The sequence below is a fragment of the Hypanus sabinus genome, unplaced genomic scaffold, assembly GCF_030144855.1.
Source record: "Hypanus sabinus isolate sHypSab1 unplaced genomic scaffold, sHypSab1.hap1 scaffold_322, whole genome shotgun sequence".
Classification (NCBI taxonomy): domain Eukaryota; kingdom Metazoa; phylum Chordata; class Chondrichthyes; order Myliobatiformes; family Dasyatidae; genus Hypanus; species Hypanus sabinus.
This window is the reverse complement of record NW_026781230.1, coordinates 237,030-260,406: the sequence shown is the minus strand read 5'-3', so window position 1 is coordinate 260,406 and position 23,377 is coordinate 237,030. Positions and strand designations below refer to the sequence as shown.

Below are 23,377 nucleotides of genomic sequence, written 5' to 3'. Positions count from 1 at the left end.
AGGGGTGAAGAACATGTCAGACAGAACTGCAGTCAGCTCAACTTCTTCAGTCCACAGAGAATTCAAGGGAAACCTCTTCACCCACAGAGTGGTGACTATTTGGAACCCATCACCACAGGGAGAGTGAGAGGTGAATAACAGGGGATGATTTAAAAGGACTGTCGTGGAATTGAATCTCAGCAAAGTCCAGGCGGCCTGAGTTGACTCTCTACTGTGCACTACGTGTGTTATAATTTCACTAAGTACCAGAGACAGAGTTTAAAATAGAACTGATTTATTTGTCACAGATGCAGAATATTAAACTCCAGTCCTATTAAAGGTGAATGTGCAGCAGAAGAAACTCCTCCCATGCCCAGTGACCAGGGTGCAGAACTGGGTGTGGTGAGCAGCAGCAATGATTGCAGAGTTCAGCACCGACAGTCAGTCTCGAAATTGCATTCAGCAACGGTGATGGACACACATCCAGTGAACGGTCTCTCCAGTGTGAACTCAATGATGCACATTTGGTTGATTTGACTGAGAGAATCTCTTCCCAAAGTCCGAGCAGGTGTCTAGAGTCTCCCCGGTGTGAACTGAGTAGTGTGCTCGCAGGTGGGATGACTGAGTGAATCCTTTTCCATAGTCTGAGCAGGTGAATGGCCTCTCCCCAGTGTGAACTCGCTGATGTACCTTAAGTTGAGATGACAAAGTGAATCTTTTCCCACATTCTGAGCAGGTGAACGGCCTCTCACCAGTGTGTACTAACTGATGTCTCAGTAGGTGAGAGGACAACGTGAATCGCTTCCCACACAATGAGCAGGTGAACGGCCTCTCTCCAGTGTGAACTCGCTGATGTGCTTGTAGGTGGGATGACTGAGTGAATCCCTTCCCACAGTCCGAGCAGGTGAACGGCTTCTCACCAGTGTGAACTCGCTGATGTGCTTGTAGGTGGGATGACTGAGTGAATCCTTTCCCACAGTCTGAGCAGGTGAACGGCCTCTCCCCAGTGTGAACTTGCTGATGAATCTCCAGTTGAGATGACGAAGTGAATCTTTTCCCGCAGTCCGAGCAGGTGAACGGCCTCTCCCCCATGTGAACTCGCTAATGTACCTTAAGTTTATATGATGAAGTGAATCCTTTCCCACAGTCTGAGCAGGTGAATGGCCTCTCCCCAGTGTGAACTCGCTGATGTGCTTGTAGGTGGGATGACTGAGTGAATCCTTTCCCACAGTCTGAGCAGGTGAATGGCCTCTCCCCAGTGTGAACTGACCAGTGTGCTTGTAGGGTAGCAAACTGTGTGAACGCCTTCCCACAGTCTAAGCAGGTGAACGGCCTCTCCCCAGTGTGAACTCGCTGATGTGCCTGTAGGTGGGATGACTGAGTGAATCCTTTTCCACAGTCCGAGCAGGTGAATGGCCTCTCCCCAGTGTGAACTCGCTGATGTACCTTAAGTTGAGATGACAAAGTGAATCTTTTCCCACATTCTGAGCAGGTGAATGGCCTCTCACCAGTGTGTACTAACTGATGTCTCAGTAGGTGAGATGACAACGCGAATCCCTTCCCACACTCTGAGCAGTTGAACGACCTCTCCCTAGTGTGAACTCGCTGATGTGCTTGAAGGTGGGATGACTGAGTGAATCCTTTTCCACAGTCTGAGCAGGTGAACGGCCTCTCCCCAGTGTGAACACGCTGATGTACCTTAAGTTGAGATGACGAAGTGAATCTTTTCCCACATTCTGAGCAGGTGAACGGCCTCTCACCAGTGTGTACTAACTGAAGTCTCAGTAGGTGGCAAGACAATGCCAATCCCTTCCCACAGTCTGAGCAGGTGAACGGCCTCTCCCCAGAGTGAACTCGCTGATGTACCTTAAGTTGAGATGATGAAGTGAATCTTTTCCCACATTCTGAGCAGGTGAACGGCCTCTCCCCAGAGTGAACTCGCTGATGTAGCTTAAGATTAGATGACAAAGTGAATCCTTTCCCACAGTCAGAGCAGGTGAATGGCCTCTCACCCGTGTGAACTGACTGATGACTCAGTAGGTGAGCTGACAACATGAATCCCTTCCCACAGTCTGAGCAGGTGAATGGCCACACCCCGGTGTGAACTCGCTGGTGAGCCATTAGAGTGGATGACTGAGCAGATAAATGGATTCCCCCCGTGTAAATTGACAGCATGTCAGTCGGTCAGATGATCGATGAATCTCTCCCACAGTCTGAATAGGAATAATGATCGAGTGAATCACTCCCCACAGCCTGAGTAGGAATGATGATCGAGTAAATCCCTTGTTCCACTTCTTAAATATCTGGACATAGACAACAAAACAGCGTGTTGTGTTTGACCTCCCCGTAGATAATTTCCTTGTTGTTTTTAACCTGAAAAAGATTTATAGTACATCAATGGGTGAAGGACAATATGTCAGACGAGATTACTTGAGGTGTCAAGGTGTGATCTGGCATCACACTGTTACAGTGAGGTTCAACCCAAGTTGGAGAGAGAAATCATCTTCCAGCTGGGCACAGTGCAGGAATCTGGAATGACCATCAAACTCTCTGATGATCTTCCTGTGTCTATAAGAATCGGGCATTTCTGCCGTCACCAATCTGTGACCTGGCTCAGTTTGACTCTCTCCATTGGTATTATTCTCTGTTTCCACTGAGCTGCAAGAGTGCCTGTCCGCAAAGTAACTGAACACTCTCACACAAATACCCTTTGTTGACGTGCAGCTGGGATTTTCTTTTATCTATTGTCAATGTGAAGTGCCACAGTTTTGAAGCCATGTAAACGTTTCCTGCCCAGATGAATGGTTGGTCCGCACAGCTGTTAAAAGGAATTAAAAAATAATCATATTATTTCAGGTTCTTGTCACAGTCATAGAAAAGCACAACACAGAATCAGGCCCTTTGGCCCATCTAGTTTGTGTTGAACTATTTAAACTGTCTGCTCCTGTACCCCTGCCATCCAGGTGCCTATACAACCCTCTTAGAAGTTGAAACTGACCTCGCATGGACCAGCTGGGTTTTCTGCTCATTCCACACCCGGATGACCGTCAGTGGAAGAAGTTTCCCCTCATGTTCCCCTTAACATTTCAGCTTTCACCCTTAACCCATGGCCTCTGGTTGTAGTCCCACACAATCTCAGTGGAAAAAGCCAGCTTGCATTTTCCCCATCTATAACCCTCATGATTTCGGTACGTCTCTGTCAAATCTCCCCTCAATCTTCTACATTCCAAGGAATTCCAATTTTGGGGGATATTAACTTGCGAGTGGATTGGGAAAATCAGGTCAGCACTGGATCTCAAGAGAGAGAATTTGTAGAATGTCTCTGAGACTGATTTTTAGAACAGCTTATTGTTGAGCCCACTCGGGGATCAGCTGTACTGGATTGGGTATTGCGTGATGAAACAGAGGTAATTAGAGAGATGGAAGTGAAGGAACCCTTAGGAGGCAGTGATCACAACATGACTGAGTTCCTGTGAAATTTGAGAAAGAGAAGCTGAAATCCGATGTGTCGGTATTTCAGTGGAGTAAAGGAAATTACAGTGGCATGAGAGAGGAACTGGCCAAGGTTGACTGGAAAGGGACACTAGCAGGAAGGACGGCAGAGCAGCAGTGGCTGGAGTTATGTGAGAAGTGAGGAAGGTGCAGGACAGATATATTCCAAAGAAGAAGAAATTTTCGAATGGAAAAAGGATGCAACCGTGGCTGACAAGAGAAGTCAAAGCCAAAGTTAAAGTAAAGCAGAGGGCATAGAAGGACGCAAAAATTAGTGGGAAGACAGGGGATTGTGAAGTTTTTAAAAGCTTACAGAAGGAAACTAAGAAGGTCATTTAGAGGGAAAAGATGAACTATGAAAGGAAGCGAGCAAATAATATCAAAGATGATACTAAAAGCTTTCTCAAGTATATAAAGAGTAAAAGGCTTTGTGAATAGATATAGGACTGATAAAAAATGATGCTGGCAAATTGTAATGGGAGATAAGGAGATGGCGGAGGAACTGAACGAGTATTATGCATCAGTCTTCACTGAGGAAGACATCAGAAATATACCGGACATTCAAGGGTGTCAGGGAAGAGAAATGTGCGCAGTCACAATTACGACAGAGTAAGTACTCAGGAAGCTGAATAGTCTAAGGGTAGATAAATCTCCTGGACCAGATGGAATGCACCCTCGTGTTTTGTAGGAGGTAGCAGTGGAGATTGCGGAGGCATTAGCAATGATCTTTCAAAAGTCGATAGTCTCTGGCATGGTTCCGGAGGACTGGAAGACTGCAAATGTCACACTGCTACTTAAGAAAGGGGCAAGGGAGCAAAAAGGAAATTATAGACCTGTTATCTTGACAGCGGTTGTTCGGAAGTTGTTGGAGTCAATTGTCAAGGATGAGGTTACGGAGTACCTGGAGGCATATGACAAGATAGGCTGAACTCAGCATGGTTTCCTTAAAGGAAAATCCTGCCTGACAAACCTAGTGTAATTTTTTGAGGGAATCACAAGTAGGCTAGACAAGGGAGATGCAGTGGATGTTGTGTATTTGGATTTTCAGAAGGCCTTTGACAAGGTGCCACACATGAGGCTGCTAAACAAGATAAGAGTCCATGGAATTACAGGAACGTTACATACGTGGATAGAGCGTTGGTTGATTGGCGGGAAACAGAAAGTGGAAATAAAGGCATTCCCATTGAGTCCTGACGAAGGGTCTCGGCCCAAAACGTGGACAGTGCTTCTCCTTATAGATGCTGCTTGGCCTGCTGTGTTCCACCAGCATTTTTTGTGTGTTGTTTTATAAAGGCATCCCATGCTGGTTGGCTGCCGGTTACCAGTGGTGTTCCACAGGGGTCCGTGTGGGGCCGTTTCTTTTTACGTTGTGTATCAACGATTTGGATTATGGAATAGATGGCTTCGTGGTTAAGTTTGTTGATGATACTAAGATAGGTGGAGGGGCTCGTTGTACTGAGGAAACAGAGAGTCTGCAGAGAGCCTTGGATAGATTGGGGGAATGGGCAAAGAAGTGGCAATTGAATTACATTGTCTGAAAGTGTATGGTCATGCACTTTGGTAGAAGAAATAAACGGGCAGACTATTATTTAAATGGGGAGAAAATTCAGAGTTCTGAGATGCAACGGCACTTGGGAGTCCTTGTGAAGGATACCCTTAAGGTTAACCTCCAGACTGAGTTGGTGGTGAAAATGGCGAATGCAATGTTGGCATTCATTTCTAGAGGAATATAGAGTATAGGAGCAGGGATGTGATGTTGAGGCTCTATAAGGCACTGGTAAGACATCACTTGTGTGCAGTTTTGGGCTCCTTATTTAAGAAAGGATGTGCTGACATTGGAGAGGGTTCAGAGAAGATCCACTGGAATGATTCCAGGAATGAGAGGGTTAACATATGAGGGACGTTTGACCACTCTTGGACTGTACTCATTGGTGTTTAGAAGAATGCGGGGGGACATCACAGAAATATTTTGAATGTTGAAAGACATGGACAGAGTGGATGTGGCAAAGTTGTTTCCCATGGTGGGGGAGTCCAGTACGAGAGGACATGACTTGAGGATTGCAGGGCGCCCATGCAGAATGGAGATGCGAAAACATTTTTTCAGCCAGAGGGTGGTGAATCTGTGGAATTTGTTGCCACCAGCGGCAGTGGAGGCCAAGTCATTGGGTGTATTTAAGGCAGAGATTGATAGGTATATGAGTAGTCAGGGCATTAAAGGTTATGCTGAGAAGGCGGGGGAATGGGACTCAAGGGGAGATTGAATCAGCTCATATTGAAATGGAGGAGCAGACTCGATGGGCTGAATGGTCGACTGCTGCTCCTTTGTCTTATGGTGATTCCTGTGTATGCACCCTGGAAGCCTCAAGAAACGATAATGATCATGATTCAGGCCCCAGATAGAAAAGAAAATCCAGCACAGTTTGCTCAGTGTGTCCAGAGTACTACACAAATGTTTAATGCGACTCCGTAAGATTTATTCGGTCTCTGCTGCAGGATTCTGTCAACTGATGAGGGGCGGAAATGGAAGGCAGAATTGAGATACCAAACCTATCAGGAGTTACAGGCGGAAAACCATAATGAGAATGAACAGACAGACCAGATCATTCAAGCATTGGAAAGGGCTGTCCAGCAACCTGTAGCATCACTAAAGTACCTAGATGCAAACATAACCCTGGGGAAATCAGGACCAGACTGTTGGGAGTGATTTGTGGCCTGCTACGGCACTTTCACAGGAGACCAAACATTTAATGATGGGAATCTGTCCCCCCTGTTCAATGCCCTACTGCTCCAATGCTTACCAACAAAGTTAGCCAACAGGATTAAAACAAATAATATGGACTGGCCTGACAATGACTGAAATAGAATGAGACGAGCTTTGACATATTATTGGGACCCGGCTTTTGAATCCCGATCAACCCCGAAGGGAACTAATATTTAAAATGAACATGTTCAGCAGGAAGGATGCGAGCGGGCTACATCTGGGGATCAGAAATGGGATCAAAAACCTACCAAGGGACAGATGGGGACAACAACCCGTTTAGAAATGGACAAGCAAGGATGCCTCCTACTCTGAGTATCATCCCTCAGGAAGAGCCCAGTGTAATATTGACAGGTGCTGGAATTTCAATTCCGTTTATGATTGATGTGGGGCAACCACAACCAGTCTCGATCAGGAAATAGTATCGGAAAAGGGATTCCAGCTAAGGCACGGAACGAACGTATTCACATACCCAGCCACAGCAGGTGGAATTCCAGGGGAAGCAGTGTGAGGTTTCATTTACTGTCACCACCAGACGGGGGTGTAATCTCGTAGGGAGAGACTTGCTCTGTCTGTTGGACGTCGAGATTCTATGCACGGACAAGGATATCATGCTGTTACTGCGAACAACTGATAGCTTCCTCTGACCACCCAGTGGTGGGCACTTTATCTGGACTCCACCTCATTTGAACCCCTTCTGCCAGGGGCCAGCTCTCATGTGACTCCGTGTTATGACCCTACGTGGTGCTCAACTGAGGAAAACTAATATTTTGCACCCCTCGAGGGACAGAAATTCCCAGTCATGATGATTGGAGACGATAAAGGAAGAGACGGCATTGCATTTCTGGCCAAAGTTCCAAATTACTTTTGGCGACAGACAGGACTGGTGGTTCCCCATACCACCTTCAGGGTTTGCCCTTGGTTCAAGCCAAAGAGCCAAGGGCTCCTTGGACGAAACAGGCCTCCAGCACCGAGGGAGACTGGCAAAATTGGTCCTCTTGAAGATCAGAGTGGTCACCTATGAATGGAACCAAAAGAAATTGGGGGGATCTTAAATGTATTTTTTTGCTCCTGTATTTACTAAGGAAATTGGCCGGAAGTCAATGGAAGTAAGGCAAACAAGAATTAAGGTCATGGAACCTATACAGAAAGAAGAAGAGGAGGTGCTTGCTATCTAGAGGCAAGTCAGAGTAGATAAATCTCTTGGACCTGACAGGGTATTCCCTCAGACTTTGAAGGAGACTAGTGTTGAAATTGCAGGGGCCCTGGCAGGTATATTTAAATGTTGTTATCTGTGGGTGAGGTGCTAGAGAATTCAAGGATAGCTCATGTTGTTCTGTTGGGTAAAAAAGACTCAAAAAGTAATTCAGGAAATTATAGGGTAACTTTGACGTCGGTCGTGGGTAACTTATTGGAAGGGGTGCTAAGCGATAGGATCTACAAGTATTTAGATAGACAGGGACTTATTAGGGTGAGTCAACATGGCTTTGCGTATGGTAGGGCATGATTAACAAGAGTGTTTCAAGGAGGTTACAGGAAAATAGATGAAGGAAAGGCAGTGGATGTTGTCTGTATGGACTTCAGTAAGGCCTTTGACAAGGTCCTGCATGGGAGGTTAGTTAGGAAGATTCAGTTGCTAGGTATACATGGAGAGGTAGTAAACTGGATTAGATATTGGCTCAATGGAAGAAGCCAGAGAGTGGTAGTGGAGGATTGCTTCTCTGAGTGGAGGCCTGTGACTAGTAGTGTGCCACAGGGATCAGTGCTGGGTCCATTGTTATTTGTCAATGATCTGGATAATAATTTGGTAAATTGGATCAGCAAATTTGCTGATGATACAAAAATTGGAGGTGTAGTGGACAGTGAGGAAGGTTTTCAAATCTTGCAGAGGGATCTGTACCAGCTAGAAAAATGGGCTGAAAAATGGCAGAAGGAGGTTAATACAGGCAAGTGTGAGGTCTTGCACTTTGGAAGGAAAAACTAAGGTAGAACATACAAGGTAAATGGCAGGGCACTGAGGAGTGCAGTAGAACAGATGGATCTTTGAATACAGATACAAAATTCCCTAAAAGTGGCGTCACGGGTAGATAGGGTAGTAAAGAAAGCTTTTGGTACATTGGCCTTCATAAATCAAAGTTTTGAGTATACGAGTTGGAATGTTATGGTAAGGCAGTATAAGGCATTGGTGAGGGTGAATTTGGAGTATTGTGTGCAGTTTTAGTCACTTAATTACAGGAAGGATATTAATAAGGTTGAAAGAGTGCAGAGAAGGTTTACAAGGATGTTGCCGGGAGTTGAGGACATGAGTTACAGAGAAAGGATCAATAGTTTTGGACTTCATTCCTTGGAGAGTAGAAGAATGAGCAGGGACTTGATAGAGGTATATAAAATTATGATGGGTATAGATGGAGTGAAAGCAAACAGGCTTTTTCCACTGAGGCGAGGGGAGAAAAAGAACAGAAGACATGGGTTAAGGGTGAAGGGCGAAACATTTAATGGGAATATTGGGGGGGGGGGGCTTCTTCACAACTGGGTCTGATAGAAGCATAACTGGTTCTTCTGGGCACATTCTGTCTCACTCCCAACTATTTCCTACCTTCCTTTGTGCAGGTATGTAATGTCTAAAGGACCAGTGTTTGAGTAAATGAGACTCACCAAACTTTCTCCTGACTGAATCACTGGAATCTCCGAGTCAGATGGGTTCTCTCCAGTCGGTGCTCTCAATCCTCGGGCTGGTTCACTTGTTGCTGTTCCCTCGACTTCAGTCGTGGTTTTTCTTCCAATAAATCTCTCACTGCAGGTCTAACTTTAACGTGAAAGAGAATGAAGCACGTTCACAATGAAAAGGAGGACCAAACATTTCTGCTTAATGTTACTAGGAACAAAACTCACTGAAATTTAAACATTGAAGGCAAATATAATGATCTCAGTGAACAATCTTTTACTGTCCCTCACATGACACAGACGATATGGGATAAGAAGGAGCCGTCATTCAGTCATGGTAAGACATAAGACACAGGAAGAGAATTAGGTGATTCGATCCATATGGTCTGCCCACCATTCAGCCACGGCTGATTTTCATTCCAACACCATATTCCTGTCTTCCTCCTGTTAGCCTGAAGGTACTTAGCAATCATGAATATATTAATTTCTGTCATAAATACCAGAAACACTCAGCAGGTAAGGAATAGCTTACAATACAATTCAATTAATAACACTTCATCAGAATGACTTCAAATATTTTCAGTTTTTAGTGTAGATCTCCAGCACAGCTGCCTGATTTCCACTGTGTGACAGTGAGGCGGGGGGGGGGGGGGGGGAGGAATTTCCAAACACAGTTTGAACACCAAACTCAGGGTCTATATCTACAGTTGTAAACACGGAACAGCTCATTTACTCACAGCCTCTGCCTGTGAGGATGGAAGTGGGAATCATCCTCTCCTCAGACTGGCAGTCATTGCTTCCAAAGGAACTCCAGAAACAAACATCTGAACCAAGACCAGAAATACTCACTCAACACCTCATAAGCCCAAGCAGCTCGATCCCCAGGTCCATTTTACCTGGATGAAAAACTATGATATCCCAGGACCCAACCTCACAGAGTCACACAGCTTAATCTGCCACTCACCGACCCTGAGAGTCTCACACATTGTCCCCACATCTCACACTGGGTAGTGCAATCCGGGATTTCCCCACAACCAATGTCCAGCTGCTCGAAGAAGGACATCCATCCAGCCCCATCTGTAGAAGCACTAACCAAAGTCCAAGCCAACACAACAACAGTTCCATTTGCCTGGAAAGCCAATCACAGGATTAGAGCCCAAGCACCAACTCTCCCAGTACTCTTTGCTGCCAGTAAAATGCTGCAGTGTGTCAGCCCGTCACTGTTCATAAACTAGCACCTCCACACCAATGCACAACAGAACAGGGACCTGATGACCCTCCGGCATTCCAGCTAACAATAACTGATTCTGGAAATGATCAGCGAGGCCAAAGGTACAAAAGAACACTTCACAATGAAGACAAGGGTTGGAAGAAAGTTTGTTGATATATAACATTGAGGAGGTGGGATACAAGGCGGACTGAGGATGACCCAGATGGTTGATGTATATCACTGAAGTGGGGTTGGGGTTGTGAGGAGACTGGACAGAGGTTGAACAAGATGAGCAGATGGAACCAGGTGGGAGAAGGGATCAAGGACGATCACTGATGGTCCTCCAGCAACACATAGGTACTGAATGAATAGTACATACTATTGTCCAAAAGATTCTAAAATGACAGAATTAGCAAAAATAACAAGAACTTTGCCAGATATACTTTGACCCTCACCAGATTTTTATCAACACACCATAGAAAGTTTCCCATCCAGACACTTCAAGCTTTGCACGGTAACTGCTCCATCTGTGACTGCTAGGAAATGCAGAGACCTTTGGATACAGAGCAGCACATCACAGAAACCATCCTCCCCCCGAGACTTCCCAGTCCCTCGGTAAAGCAGGCAGTGAAATCAAAGATCCCCAAAACCTGGGTCGTTCTGCTTCCTCACCCACCCCAATCCGGGAGAAGACACAACAGCCATAAAGCTCCAGGACAAATGTGAGGAGCCTCAGGAAGCGAGACGAGTTCGGGCAAGTTGGAGGACGAGTGACCGCCCATCTGGAGATTGTGAACATGCACAAAGAGATCGTTACATCTGTGGTTATATGGAAGGGGCAAATGGGATCACGTGACCGGGCGGTCTAACATCCCAGGCACAGACTCCAGCTTCCCAGCATTCTGTGGAAATAAACAAACTTGCCCCTCACATCTCCTCTCACCTTAAATGTGTCAGACATTTCAACCCTCAGGAAAAACATACCCTCTGTCCACTCTATCTATTCCTCTTGTAATATTATAAACGTCCATCCAGTCTCACCCCAGCCTGCGCCGCTCTGGAGAAATCAACACAAGTTTGCCCAGCCTCTCGTTATAGCTCATGCCCTCTAATCCAGGCAGTATCCTGGTAAACCTTTCCTGCGCCTTCTCCAAAGACCCAACATCCTTCCGAGAATGGGGGCGACCAGAACTGTATGAAACACTCCAGATGTGGGCTAACAAGTTTTACAAAGCTGCAGCACAACTTCATGACTTTTGAACTCAGTGCTTCAACTAATAAAGACAACCATTGCATTTGCTTCTTAACCACCCGATCAATCTCTTTCAGGGAGTGATGAACTTGGAGTCTAAGATCCCTCTGATCATCGACATTGTTCGGGGTTTTGCATTTAACAGTCTCATACATTCAGGGGTGCAGTGCTATCAGAGCTCACCGGAGCGCCGCTCTGACACCTCTGGAAAAAAGTCAAAATAAGCAAGTACGGAATTTAACAACCCCGGATATTAAATAGAGGGAATTTTACGGAAGCGGGTGTTGGAAAGTGTTGGCTGGTGGGGAAAAAATACCACTAATAACATTAGGATATTTGATCGTTTTTGGTGAAATCCTGGAGCTGTGACTGCTTTTTATTTAGTTATTTGTGAAATTCCTCCTCGCTCGACCCATTGGCCGAGGAAGCTGGGAAATCCCTGTACACAAATGTGAGCATTCTTCCGCTCTTTGCAATGGGTACCATTGGATACCATGAAGGAGCTATATTCAGCAAGGAATGAACATTGAAACCCAAGTTTAAAAGTTAAAAACAATGAAAGAAAAATTCACTGCTCACTTATCTTCGATCTGACTTTGATCAAAAACACAAGCTAATCATCCAAAATCCACTTCGAAACCTGGATAAATTTAGTTTTATTTTCCAAGCCAAATGGAAAACAAGACATTTCTGGGATTTAAGCTAGTTTTACGTCATTTCAATTATCATTAATAGCAGATCAACCCCTTGGCCTCGCTCCACCAACTGTAGCTGATTGGAAAGAGGCTCTTTTTCCCTTTGTGTTGAAAGGAAGAAGAATAATTTAGTGAGGTAATGAATGAGACAAAACACATTTCCAAACCTCCCAAATGGTTGCTCTCCTCCCCTCTTAACATTTATGACTTTCAAAATACAATCTTTTCTATTCGTATAGATGCGATAATAATAAAGATTCAAGCTTGTTTAACTTTTTATATATTTAAAGACTAAACAGTGTCTGTATCGGTCTAACCATGTCATGTGAGGATATTGTGAGTATCGACACTCACAGGTACACTTCCTGTCCAACCATTTCTGCGAGACAAACAGTACAAGGCAGAGTTGACAACCTACAGCTTTTGAGACTAATATTCAGCAATATTCGTGGCTTTAGCAATAGTTCATCAGAGTTTCTTTTTTCATACTTGATTACTTGGTTCCAATTTAGGGGCTAAAAGTGTAAAAACTGAATTGCTTTATTTTTGTTATTTTTATACCTCTGAGGAACACTGCTAAGTGCTGCGGCCGTCTGCTCTGACTCAGTCGTATTAGTAAGGCTACATCTGTGGTGGTCCGTGGATTACTCGCTAATCCTAAAGTACATTTTTCTCACTTACAACCCTGTGTCTTCGAAGCAATCAAAGTTATTTTACTTGCTTGATAATTATATTCTATGATAATCAGTTAAGTGCAACCGTGTAATACTTTGTCATATTATTAAATTAAGAATTTTATGTTTAATTGTACCAGTTATACACTGAAATCTAGTGATAGGCTAAAATCTTGTTAATGTTTTAGCTATAACTATATTTCTGTGGAGCTCTGAAATTCATATATTCCTTTCATCTGGTTTATTGCTTGACATTACAAGAAGCCCTATATATGTCACACCCAATTTGTGTACCTGCTCATTACACGAATGGGGCAAGGAAGTTGCCCAGTACATGAAATGAGCAGGTACACAAATTGGGTGTCACAAACTAAGGGTGATTAATAAGTTCGTGGCCCAAGGTGGAAAGATTCAATTTTACAAAACTTAGCAATTTTCAATTATGTCAAACAGAAATACCACAAAAGTTATTAACTTCAAACTTTCTGCATAATCACTCAAAGAGTTAAACTACACGTGCAGATACCGAACGCTGTATAACTTCAGGCCTAACTTAGGCCACGAACTTATCAATTACCGCCCCCACCCCAACCCCAACCCCCCCCCCCCCGGTACTGCTCCAGCACCTAAAAAATTGGCACTGCACGCCCCCTCCAGCCGTCCAGCAGAGCTCGGGCCCAGACCTTTCCCAATGCAACCGGCCCCCGAGTTACACAACACCGGGATCATTCCCTACTCACCCCTGCTCGAATCGGAGAACCGCCAACAACAGAACTCGGCACCGCGCATGCGTTCAGCAGCGTTCCTCCACAGCGCCACCGGCTGCCGGAGGTCTGCACATCGTCGCCGACAGCCGGAGACCCACACAGCGCCACCAGTGGCTGGAGATCCGCACAGCGCCACCAGTGTTCGGAGGCGGGACGGACAACGGAGAGGTAAAAAAACGACAAAGTCTGCAGATCCTGAAAATCCAAAGCAATACAAACAAAATGCTGGCCGAACACAGCAGGCCGGGTAGCAACGGGAATGGTAATCGGATTGAAAATGTTTGGACACCGGGAAGTCCCGCTTGGAGTGGATAGTTCAAAGGTTAGTTTATTATTAAAGCAGGTATCCATAAATAACGCTGAGCTTTGTTTCTCCATAGAACCACGAAACAGAGAGAGAGCATGAAAGTCGTTCACAGAGAAAAATCAAACTTCCACCCCACCCCCCGGATCAAGAAGAGCGGAATCCCAATCATCAAACACCAAAATCCACCTCTCCGCACAAAAGGGAACAATAATATCGACCCACGATAAAAAAGAAAACACCCCTACCCCGCACAACTGCGGAGGAGCCGGTGTCACCAGTGTCGAGGCGGCCGCACCGGGAGCAGCGGACACAACGAACGACCCCGGAAGATTCACAGGTGAAGTGTCGCCTCACCTGGAAGGATGTTTGGACAACGGAGAGAGTTCAGCCGTCCGGCCCTTTCACTGTGACACCCCGAACTCCACATCAAATCCGTCCAAACGAATCTGGGCCAACTTTAATGACCAATAAATATAATTTTTCTCAGCGATCAGCTGTATGAATGATCCCCTGACTCTGAGAGGAAGGGGTATCTATGGTCCACAATGTCAGGGTGTTGAGTTTACCAGGAGACAAAGACTGCAGGGACGAGAGGTTTTCTGTTGACTAATACACTGTGTGTGGACCCCGCTGGCAATTCTGGTGTTGTGACCCGAATCGAGACAAACACCACGCTGCCCACTCCACCAACAACACGGCACAGCCGGACACATAACGGGGGACTTTACATCCCACAACACTGGATTTAGTGATGAAACCCGTGATTAATGTTGTTGTCTCACCGAAATAATAAGAAACGCCCATTTTGGTTCGTTTAAATACGGTGACGTCAGACACCCCCACTCGCCTGACGTCACACATGGACTCCCCATACCGGGATCTGCCCTCACGTGCGCGGTGTCTTACGTCACCCACGCGCTGCTGTGCTCGAGCTTTATCGGTTTAACGGCTGGACTAATAATGAAAAAAAAAATCACACAACTGTCAGATAAAACCTAAATATATATTTTCATCAAAAATAAACAGGATTCAGCACTCATCTTTTAACTGGCCACAGTTCCGGTATCAGGCACAATATAAAACTCTCTGCTTCCCTCTCTGTGTCAAAATGGATCATTCCTCCCCTTCATCAGTCTGTGACTTGGCTCAGTCTGTCTGTCTCCTTCGCATTCTGAGCATGCGCCACACACCCACTGAGATCACATTTTATTTACACGGCTGTGACGAGAGACTTTCTGATTATTATGTCCCTCCCGGCATTTGACGGTGGTAAACTCAGAGTCAGCAATGGTATTGACCCTCAGGAGTAGGTGATTAGGCTTTTTCGTTGGAGATCGATAAACTGCCGGTAGTGTGTGGCTGGATGAGTGGGTCGTTTTCAGACTGGAAGGAGGTAGCGTTTGGAGTACCCCAGAGATCAGTCCCTAACCACAGTTGTTCACAGTTTAATGTCCTGGAGGAGGCAGCGAGATGTGAGATGCCCCAGTCTGCTGGTGACGCAGAAAGAGTGGAGTTGGGGGAGGGGAGGCTATTCACATGCAATTTCGTAGCTTTGCAATCAGTACATAGTGCACTGTGGGGCTGCAGTGGCGGGTTCCAATCTGCTAATCAGATTTACTGACGGCACTACATTGATCGGCCGAATCCCAAATAATAACGTGTCAGCCTACAGAGAAGTCATCACCCCGACTCCAGTTGAGTTTTTATCCCTTCTCCAGAGAGCCAAGAAACAAAGAGCATGACATTCGTTCAGAGAGAAAAATCAAACTTCCACCCCAACCCCAGCATAAAAAAGAACGGCATCCCGATCATCAATCCACACCCCCCCCCCCCCGCACAAAAGGGAACAAACATTGAGCCCCCGAAAATAAACACCCCTACCCCGCACAACTGCGGAGCAGCCGCTGTCACCAGTGTCGAACCGGCCGCATCGGGACCAGCGGACACAACAGGCGACCCCGGAAGATTCACAGGTGAAATGTCGCCTCAGCTGGAAGGATGTTTGGACAACGGAGAGAGTTCAGCCGTCCGGCCCTTTCACTGTGACTCCCTGAACTCCACATCAAATCCGTCCAAACGAATCTGGGTGAACTTTAATGACCAATAAATATAATTCCTCTCGGCGATCAGCTTTCTGAGTGATCCCCTGACTCTGAGAGGAAGGGGTATCTATTGTCCACACTGTCAGGGTGTTGAGTTTACCAGGAGACAAAGACTGCAGGGACTTGAGGTTTTCTGTTCACTAATACACTGTGTGTGGACCCCGCTGGCAATTCTGGTGTTGTGACCCGAATCGAGACAAACACCACGCTGCCCACTCCACCAACAACACGGCACAGCCGGACACATAACGGGGGACTTTACATCCCACAACACTGGATTCAGTGATGAAACCCGTCATTAATGTTGTTGTCCCAATGAAAAGTCCATTGAGGTGCTTTTAAATGCCAGCGCTCTCCCACAGGTGACGTCACACAGCTCCTCCCCCCACGAGCCTGACGTCACACATGGGCTCCCCACACCGGGATCTGCCCTCACGTGCGCTGTCTTACGTCACCCACGCGCTGCTGTGCTCGAGCTTTATCGGTTTAACGGCTGGACTAATAATCAAGTGACCAGCCCCTCCCCCACCACTGTCAACAGAGGTTTCAGGAGTTGCGCTATTCCCATTGGTGCGATGCGATGTCAATCGCTGGTTACAACCAGTCGCGGAGGCGGACAAGCCGAGTGGGCGTTACCCCGCTGAGTCCGTCTCCCACTCGAGCGCCGACCGCCTCCTCAGAGCGGAGAAAACCTCAAAGTAAATGTCCGCTTTCTGATTTATTTCCATTTCCCTTCGAGGGAAGTTGGGGCGTTTGTGAAGCGTCTCCAGCGGCCGGAGTCTGATGTATCGCTGAGAGGTAGGAGGAGACCGCTCGGCCCGTCGGTTCCCCGGGGAGGGAGGGAGGGAGTGGGGGATTTTCTTGAAAGGATGAAGATGGTGAGAGAGGGGGCGGACAGGATGTTTGGCCCGGTGGGGACAGGAGGGGCTCATCTGTGGAAATGTCTGAGCCCACGGTGGTGTCGAGCAGAGGGATTCAGCACATGGGGGGGAAACACCGGCAGACCGTTGTCCTGCAAGCGGGGCCAATGGGCCGGGCAAAGTGACAATTATTTGGGCTTTATTGAGATTGTGCCTGGAATATGGTGTAAAATCCCGCTCCCCATACTAACACGGGTTATACAGACCAAAGAACAAACTGCCGGAGGAACTCAGTGGGTCGGGCAGCATCTGTGGAGGGAAATGGACCGTCAACATTTCGGGCCGAGACCCTCTCTCTGGACTGAGAGTGGACGGGAAATAGTCAGAGAATAGAGGTGAGGGGTGGGGATGGGGCAAGATCCGGGGAGTGAGAGGTGGATCCAGGTGAGGGGGAGGTGGGAAGGTGGAAATAGTGATGGGTGGGAGGTGATTGGTTGGGGCAACACGGGGCTGAAGAATATGAAAATTCCATAGAGGATTAACAAAGAGGTTAGAGAGTATTTGTTATAGAGAGTGCAATGAAGATTCACCTGACTGATCCCTGGTGTGGTGGGGTCATCATATGAAGAAAGATCAAATGTGATAACCCTTTCATTTAGAAAAAACGAAGACTGAGAGGTGAACATTGAAATGCACAACATCATTACCGGTTGAATCAGGGATCCCAGTCTCTGAAACAGGGGTGGACTACCCGGGACTGAGATGAGGGGAAATGTTTCCACTCCGAGGGTGGTGAATGTCTGTAAATCCCCACCACAGAGGGCGATGATTCTACCCAGAGATTCTACACCTTCCAACCCTATACAACCTCATTATAATGAGTTTATTTAATATTTTACAAAAAGAGCCACACAGCCCTACTACCGGCTCATTATTTCAAGAAACATATAAGTATCGGGGAAATGAGAGGACCTGCAGATGCTAGAAATGGAGAGAACTACACATAAAGTGCTGGAGGAGCTCAGAATGTCAAGCAGCATCTCTGGATGGGAATCAACATAAAGAAGAGTCTTATAAAAGACTCTTCTTTATGACTCGATACCCACGTATCTGGAATATCAACAAGCAAAGACAATAGAAAGTAGTGTAAAATCCAGAAAACCTTTGACAAAATTTAGTTCATGGCTTCAAAAAAACCTGCCAAACAGAACTCAATAGGTAACAAATACAACAAAGGCAATAAACACTTGCATCAATACCGAGATTGACTTTTTTAATGAAAATATCTTGGTCCCATTTCAATCAGTAAAATTTACAAAGACAAATAAGAACTGAAGAGACTTTAGAAAAGTCTATTTACACGAAGTCCCACTTAGATTAACAACTACCTTGGACAGAAGGAGGAACAGGAATAACACACATGAAAAAAAAATCACACAACAGTCAGATAAAACCTAAATATATATTTTCATCAAAAATAAACAGGATTCAGCACTCCATGTGTGTATATGCAATCATGATAAGAAATATAGACCAGAAAGCTTAAATGAGAGGCCAACTGAGAACAATAAGTCATCACTCTGGAAGAAAACATTAACCAGTGGAATGAGTATGACCCTCCATGGGAGACATCCCAATGATCTGAGCAGACTAGATGGTGTGAAGGAAGCATCGAGCACCTGACTGAGAGTTGGAGACCTCTTCCCAGAAACAGAGGGGTTCCTTGCAGAAATGCAGGACAAGGTGTTTAAGAAAAAGAAAAAAATCTGAAATACATGCAATACAAGCAAACAAGACACTAAATGCAGAAAATGCCAAGAAAAACCAGAGACAATTCAACACATTCCAGGATCCTGCAGCAGTTTAACTCAATCTGATTACTTATGCAGGTACAATCAAATGGCAAATGTCATTCACCAAAATCTTGCTTTAAAATACAAATGGGTGAATGACCACAGTAACTTCATTAAGGCACCATAAATTCAAGCCTGATTCAGTTAAGGACATAATCTCACAATTTATATGATAATCAATACATTATTACAGATAGGATCATCTCAAATAACCATTCAGATATAATTTTACAGGATAAACACCAGGAATAACTCCCTCAATAGGTATAACCATTCTCAACACACACATGTGCCTCGACCAATGGGGCCTCTCACCACAGGCATTGTTCATCAGTCAGACAACAAAATTATTTTGTCTGCCAATTAACATCCAAATGTTGCTACTCTGTCATTCGTTGCCATGCCCCACTGTTGATTCCTTTCTCCTCATCATACGTTCTTACCAGAACCATCGTCCAGAGTCCCAAACTCTGCCCTGTGCAGACCAGCCTCTGGTTTCTGACCCTGCTCCTTTGAACTTCCAACTAGGCTTCCATTCCAATTTAAGTCTTTCGAGGACAGTGGTGTTTCCAACAACCCTTTAGAAGCAGGGAAAGTGAGTCATAATGTGGAAATATGTTGTGATTAAGGAGGTTAACGAACAATGACATTTTTCATCACCCCAGAGATTAGAACTGCAGTCATCTCGACTTCTTCAGTCTGCAGAGAACTTAAGGGAAACAACAGAGGAGGATTTAAATGGACTGATGTGGAGCAGATTCACTGGCCGGGTTCAGCAGGCCTGAGTACACCAGTTGTGTTATAAATTCACTAAGTACCAAAGACATAGTTTAAAATAGAACTGGTTTATTTGTCTCAGATGCAGAATATTAAACTCCAGTCCCATTAAAGGTGAATGTGCAGCAGAAGAAACTCCTCCCATGCCCAGTGACCAGGGTGCAGAACTGGGTGTGGTGAGCAGCAGCAATAATTGCAGAGTTCAGCACCGACAGTCACTCTTGAAGTTGCATTCAGCAACGGTGATGGACAAATATCCAGCATGCAGCTCATTGAAACTTTCTCTCCAGTTTGAACTTGGTAGTGTGTCACAAGTGTAACACACTGTAAGGTGTCACTGCTAATGTAACGGCCTCTCTGTAATGTTTCACTGCTGAGGTAATGGCTTCTCTGCAGCAGCAATGTTTAGGGTAAGACCAGAGATAACAGGGTTTTGGAGTGTGGGACTATCTAATGACAGAAATGTTCTTCCTTGTGAGTCTGGAAGAGAGATTTTCATGGCCTTTTGCTGGGGAGAGATGAGAAGACGTGAATGGAGAGAGTGGGCCCATTTTCTTTTTTTTTTTGTTTTCTTTACTAACCCTATAGTCAAAGTAAGAATTATAAATCTTAATAGTTTAATCACATATTATGTACCATTTGTTACTTCAGGTGTCACATAGATGCAAACCTATAAAACTACCAGCAACAATTAAGCACACTTGGAGTCTGGTTTTGCAGTGAACAAACACTATTTTATTGGTAACTACTAATAATAGTGAACTTAAACCAGATAATCCAAGGGTTAGCAATGTTATGCATATATAGGTGTGAATAAAGGTTTCCCCCAGTATCTAAAGGTACAGCGTTCCTATGAAACCATTTGTAAGCCGAAATGTCATGAAGCGAAGAAGCAATCACCATTAATCTAAATGGGAAAAGATTTTGGATGTTCCCAGACCCAAAGAATAACCCACCAAATCATACCAAATAGCACATAAATCCTAAAATAACGCTAACCTATAGTAAAAGTAGGAATGGTATGATAAATATACACACTATATAAAGTAGAAATATTGTATGTATGTGCAGTTTCACTGAAAATCGGGAAGATAGTGAACTGAAATCGATTTGGAGAGAAAAAAAATCAGCACGTACACACATGCGTACACAACTGCCGCACAAGACTTCACGGTCACAGTAGTCTTTCTCGGGGTAAACTCACGTATAAAGCAGTCATCATCTTTATCGTAAAAGCGAAAATCCTCTTTGGTTAGCAAAAACAGGTACTAATGTAGGTCTTTCGTTACAGTGAGCTGTCGTAAAGCAAATGTCCGAAAAATGGGAGCCACCTGTATATAAAATCCAAAACCGAGGTGGTAAACGACATAGTCTTACGATGAAGTGGTAGGTTCAATTTAGTTCACAAGATTGGAGGGGGAGGGAGGAAGGGAAGGAGGCAGAGGGAGAGGGAGATGTAATCCAAGTAAACAGGTGTTGTCGACCTTTTCCAATGCCCATCAAATCTTCCAAGTTATCCAGACGTGACCAACTCAAGAGCACCTTCTTCAAGAGAAAGTCTCCCAACCCAGGTAAGGGTTAGACTCTCCGGTAGATCCCACAGGGTCACTCTTACACGCACTAACAGCCACAGATCGATTCTTCTTTATCAATCCTCAAATCCCACCCTTGTGGGTACAAGAAAGTCCAACCAGCAGAAACTTTCATCACTAGCCTTTGTGCGTCCGCATGTCCTGCGAGAAAAGCAGTTACGTGTGTTTAAATACCGTTGTGCTGAACACCAGCTGTCCATCACATAGCTCCGCCCCCTCTCTCTGTAAGAAGTCGCTTGCTTGTTCTGTGTCGGTAAAGGATCATTCTGACCTTGCTTAACCACACAGAACATAAACATTAGCTGGTCACCATAGCAACCCAGCACTTCTGCAGAAATCCAACAGCGTGTCCAACGTCAGTCTCGGTTCTCTTTGCCTTTTAAAGAGACAGTCCACAGAAAGTATGAACCCCAGGGACACATTACACAGGGGACACATCACACAGTATCCACCCAAACGAGATTCTTCAGTTTGGCCAAAGTGGACTGGGGGGGGGGGCTATAACCCCCTCTGTTAAGCTGCCAGAAGAACTGAGAGCTACATAAGATTAGATGATGGAGTGAATCGCTTTCTACATTCACAGCCGGTGAATGGCCTCTCCCCAGTGTGAACTCAATGATGCACACTGGTTGATTTGGCTGAGAGAATCTTTTCCCAAAGTCCGAGCAGATCAGTCTCTACCCAGTGTGAAGTCGCTGGTGTGTCTTTAGGATGGATGACTGAGTGAATCCTTTCCCACAGTCTGAGCAAGTGAACGGCCTCTCCCCAGTGTGAACTCGCTGATGTACCTTCAGGTGGGATGACGAAGAGAAACCCTTCCCACAGTCTGAGCAGGTGAACGGCCTCTCTCCAGTGTGAACTCGCTGATGTATCTTCAGATGGGATGACGAAGCGAATCCCTTCCCGCAGTCCGAGCAGGTGATTGGCCACTCTCCGGTGTGAACGCTCTGGTGTGCCTTCAGTTGAGATAACTGAGTGAATCCTTTCCCACAGTCCGAGCAGGTGAAAGGCTTCTCTCCAGTGTGAACTCGCTGATGTATCTTAAGTTGAGGTAATTCGGTGAATCCCTTCCCGCAGTCTGAGCAGGTGAACGGCCACTCTCTGGTGTGAACTGACCGGTGTTTCAGTAACTTATATGACGAAGTGAATCCTTTCCCACAGATTGAGCAGGTGAATGGCTTCTCCCCCGTGTGAACTCGCTGCTGGTGTCTCAGTAAGTGAGCTGATGAAGTGAATGCCTTGCCACAGTCCAAGCAGGTGAATGGCTTCTCCCCAGTGTGAACTCGCTGATGTACCTTCAGTAGAGATGATGAAGTGAATCCCTTCCCACAGTCCGAGCAGGTGAACGGCCTTTCCCCAGTGTGAACTCGCTGATGTACCTTCAGTTGAGATGACTGAGCAAATCCCTTCCCACAATCTGAGCAGGTGAACGGCCTCTCTCCAGTGTGAACTCGCTGATGTATCTTCAGTCGAGATAATTCAGTGAATCGCTTCCCACAGTCTGAGCAGGTGAACGGCCACTCTCCGGTGTGAACTGACTGGTGTCTCAGTAGCTGATATGATGAAGTGAATCCCTTCCCACAGTCTGAGCAGGTGAATGGCCTCTCCCCAGTGTGAACTGACTGGTGTCTCAGTATCTTATATGCGGAAGTGAATCCCTTCCCGCAGAGCGAGCAGTTGAATGGCCTGTCCCCAGTGTGAACTGACTGGTGTCTCAGTAACTGAGATGACTGAGTGAATCCTTTCCCACAGTCTGAGCAGGTGAACGGCCGCTCCCGAGTGTGAACTCGCTGGTGAGCCATTAGGTCAGATGACAGAGTGAATGCTTCCCCACAAATTCTTCAGATGACCAATGTGAACTGACTGGTGTGTCCACAGGTGGGAAGACCCACTGAATCCCTGCTCACACACAGAACAGGTGAATGGCCTTGTCCCAGTGTGAACTTGCTGATGTACCTTCAGTTGAGATGACTGAGTGAATCCATTCCCACCGTCTGAGCAGATGAATGGGCTCCCCCCATGTAAACTAATGGGCGTGCCAATTGGTCAGATGATCAAGTGAATCCCTCCCCACAGTCTGAGCAGGAAGGATGATCGGCTGAATGCCTTGCTCCTGTTCTTAAATATCTGGACAGAGACAGCAAAACTGGCGTGTTGTGTTCGAGATTCCCGTAGGCAAATTCCTTGTCATTTTTAACCTGTAAAAAGATTTACAAAATCCATCAATGGGTGTAGGACAACATTTCAGATGAGATTACTTGATTGTCAAGGTGTGACCTGGCATCACACTGTTACAGTTAAGTTCAACCCAAGTGGAGACAGAAATCATCTCCTGACGCTTTTCCTGTCTCTATAAGAATGGGGCATTTCTGCCATCTCCAATCTGTGACCTGGC

At 45.8% G+C, this 23,377-nt stretch overlaps 1 protein-coding gene and 1 long non-coding RNA gene across 4 annotated transcripts; both read right to left on the bottom strand.

The window, feature by feature from the left end:
• Positions 1-1,891: 1,891 nt before the first annotated feature.
• LOC132388420 (uncharacterized) lies at positions 1,892-13,707 on the bottom strand. 3 transcript variants are annotated; one of them, XR_009510224.1, is made up of 3 exons: positions 13,465-13,707; positions 8,885-9,031; positions 1,892-2,797 (listed from the first exon to the last, which is right to left on the bottom strand). It is a non-coding gene; the product is annotated as an uncharacterized LOC132388420 (long non-coding RNA). The 3 variants fall into 3 exon arrangements; XR_009510223.1 differs by having other exon boundaries at positions 8,885-9,035; positions 13,465-13,705; XR_009510225.1 differs by lacking the exon at positions 13,465-13,707 and adding an exon at positions 9,185-9,470 and having other exon boundaries at positions 8,885-9,035.
• Positions 13,708-18,002: 4,295 nt separating this feature from the next.
• LOC132388418 (gastrula zinc finger protein xLCGF3.1-like) lies at positions 18,003-23,080 on the bottom strand. Its single transcript, XM_059960768.1, has one exon. It carries the CDS (start codon positions 22,782-22,784, stop codon positions 21,660-21,662), a length of 1,125 nt encoding a protein of 374 aa, XP_059816751.1. The 5' UTR covers positions 22,785-23,080; the 3' UTR covers positions 18,003-21,659.
• Positions 23,081-23,377: the final 297 nt, after the last annotated feature.

What these genes read in the sequence shown, in the direction of transcription:
- LOC132388418 (XM_059960768.1), bottom strand. Translation starts at nt 22,784, where the DNA reads ATGGCTCACCAGCGAGTTCACACTCGGGAGCGGCCGTTCACCTGCTCA.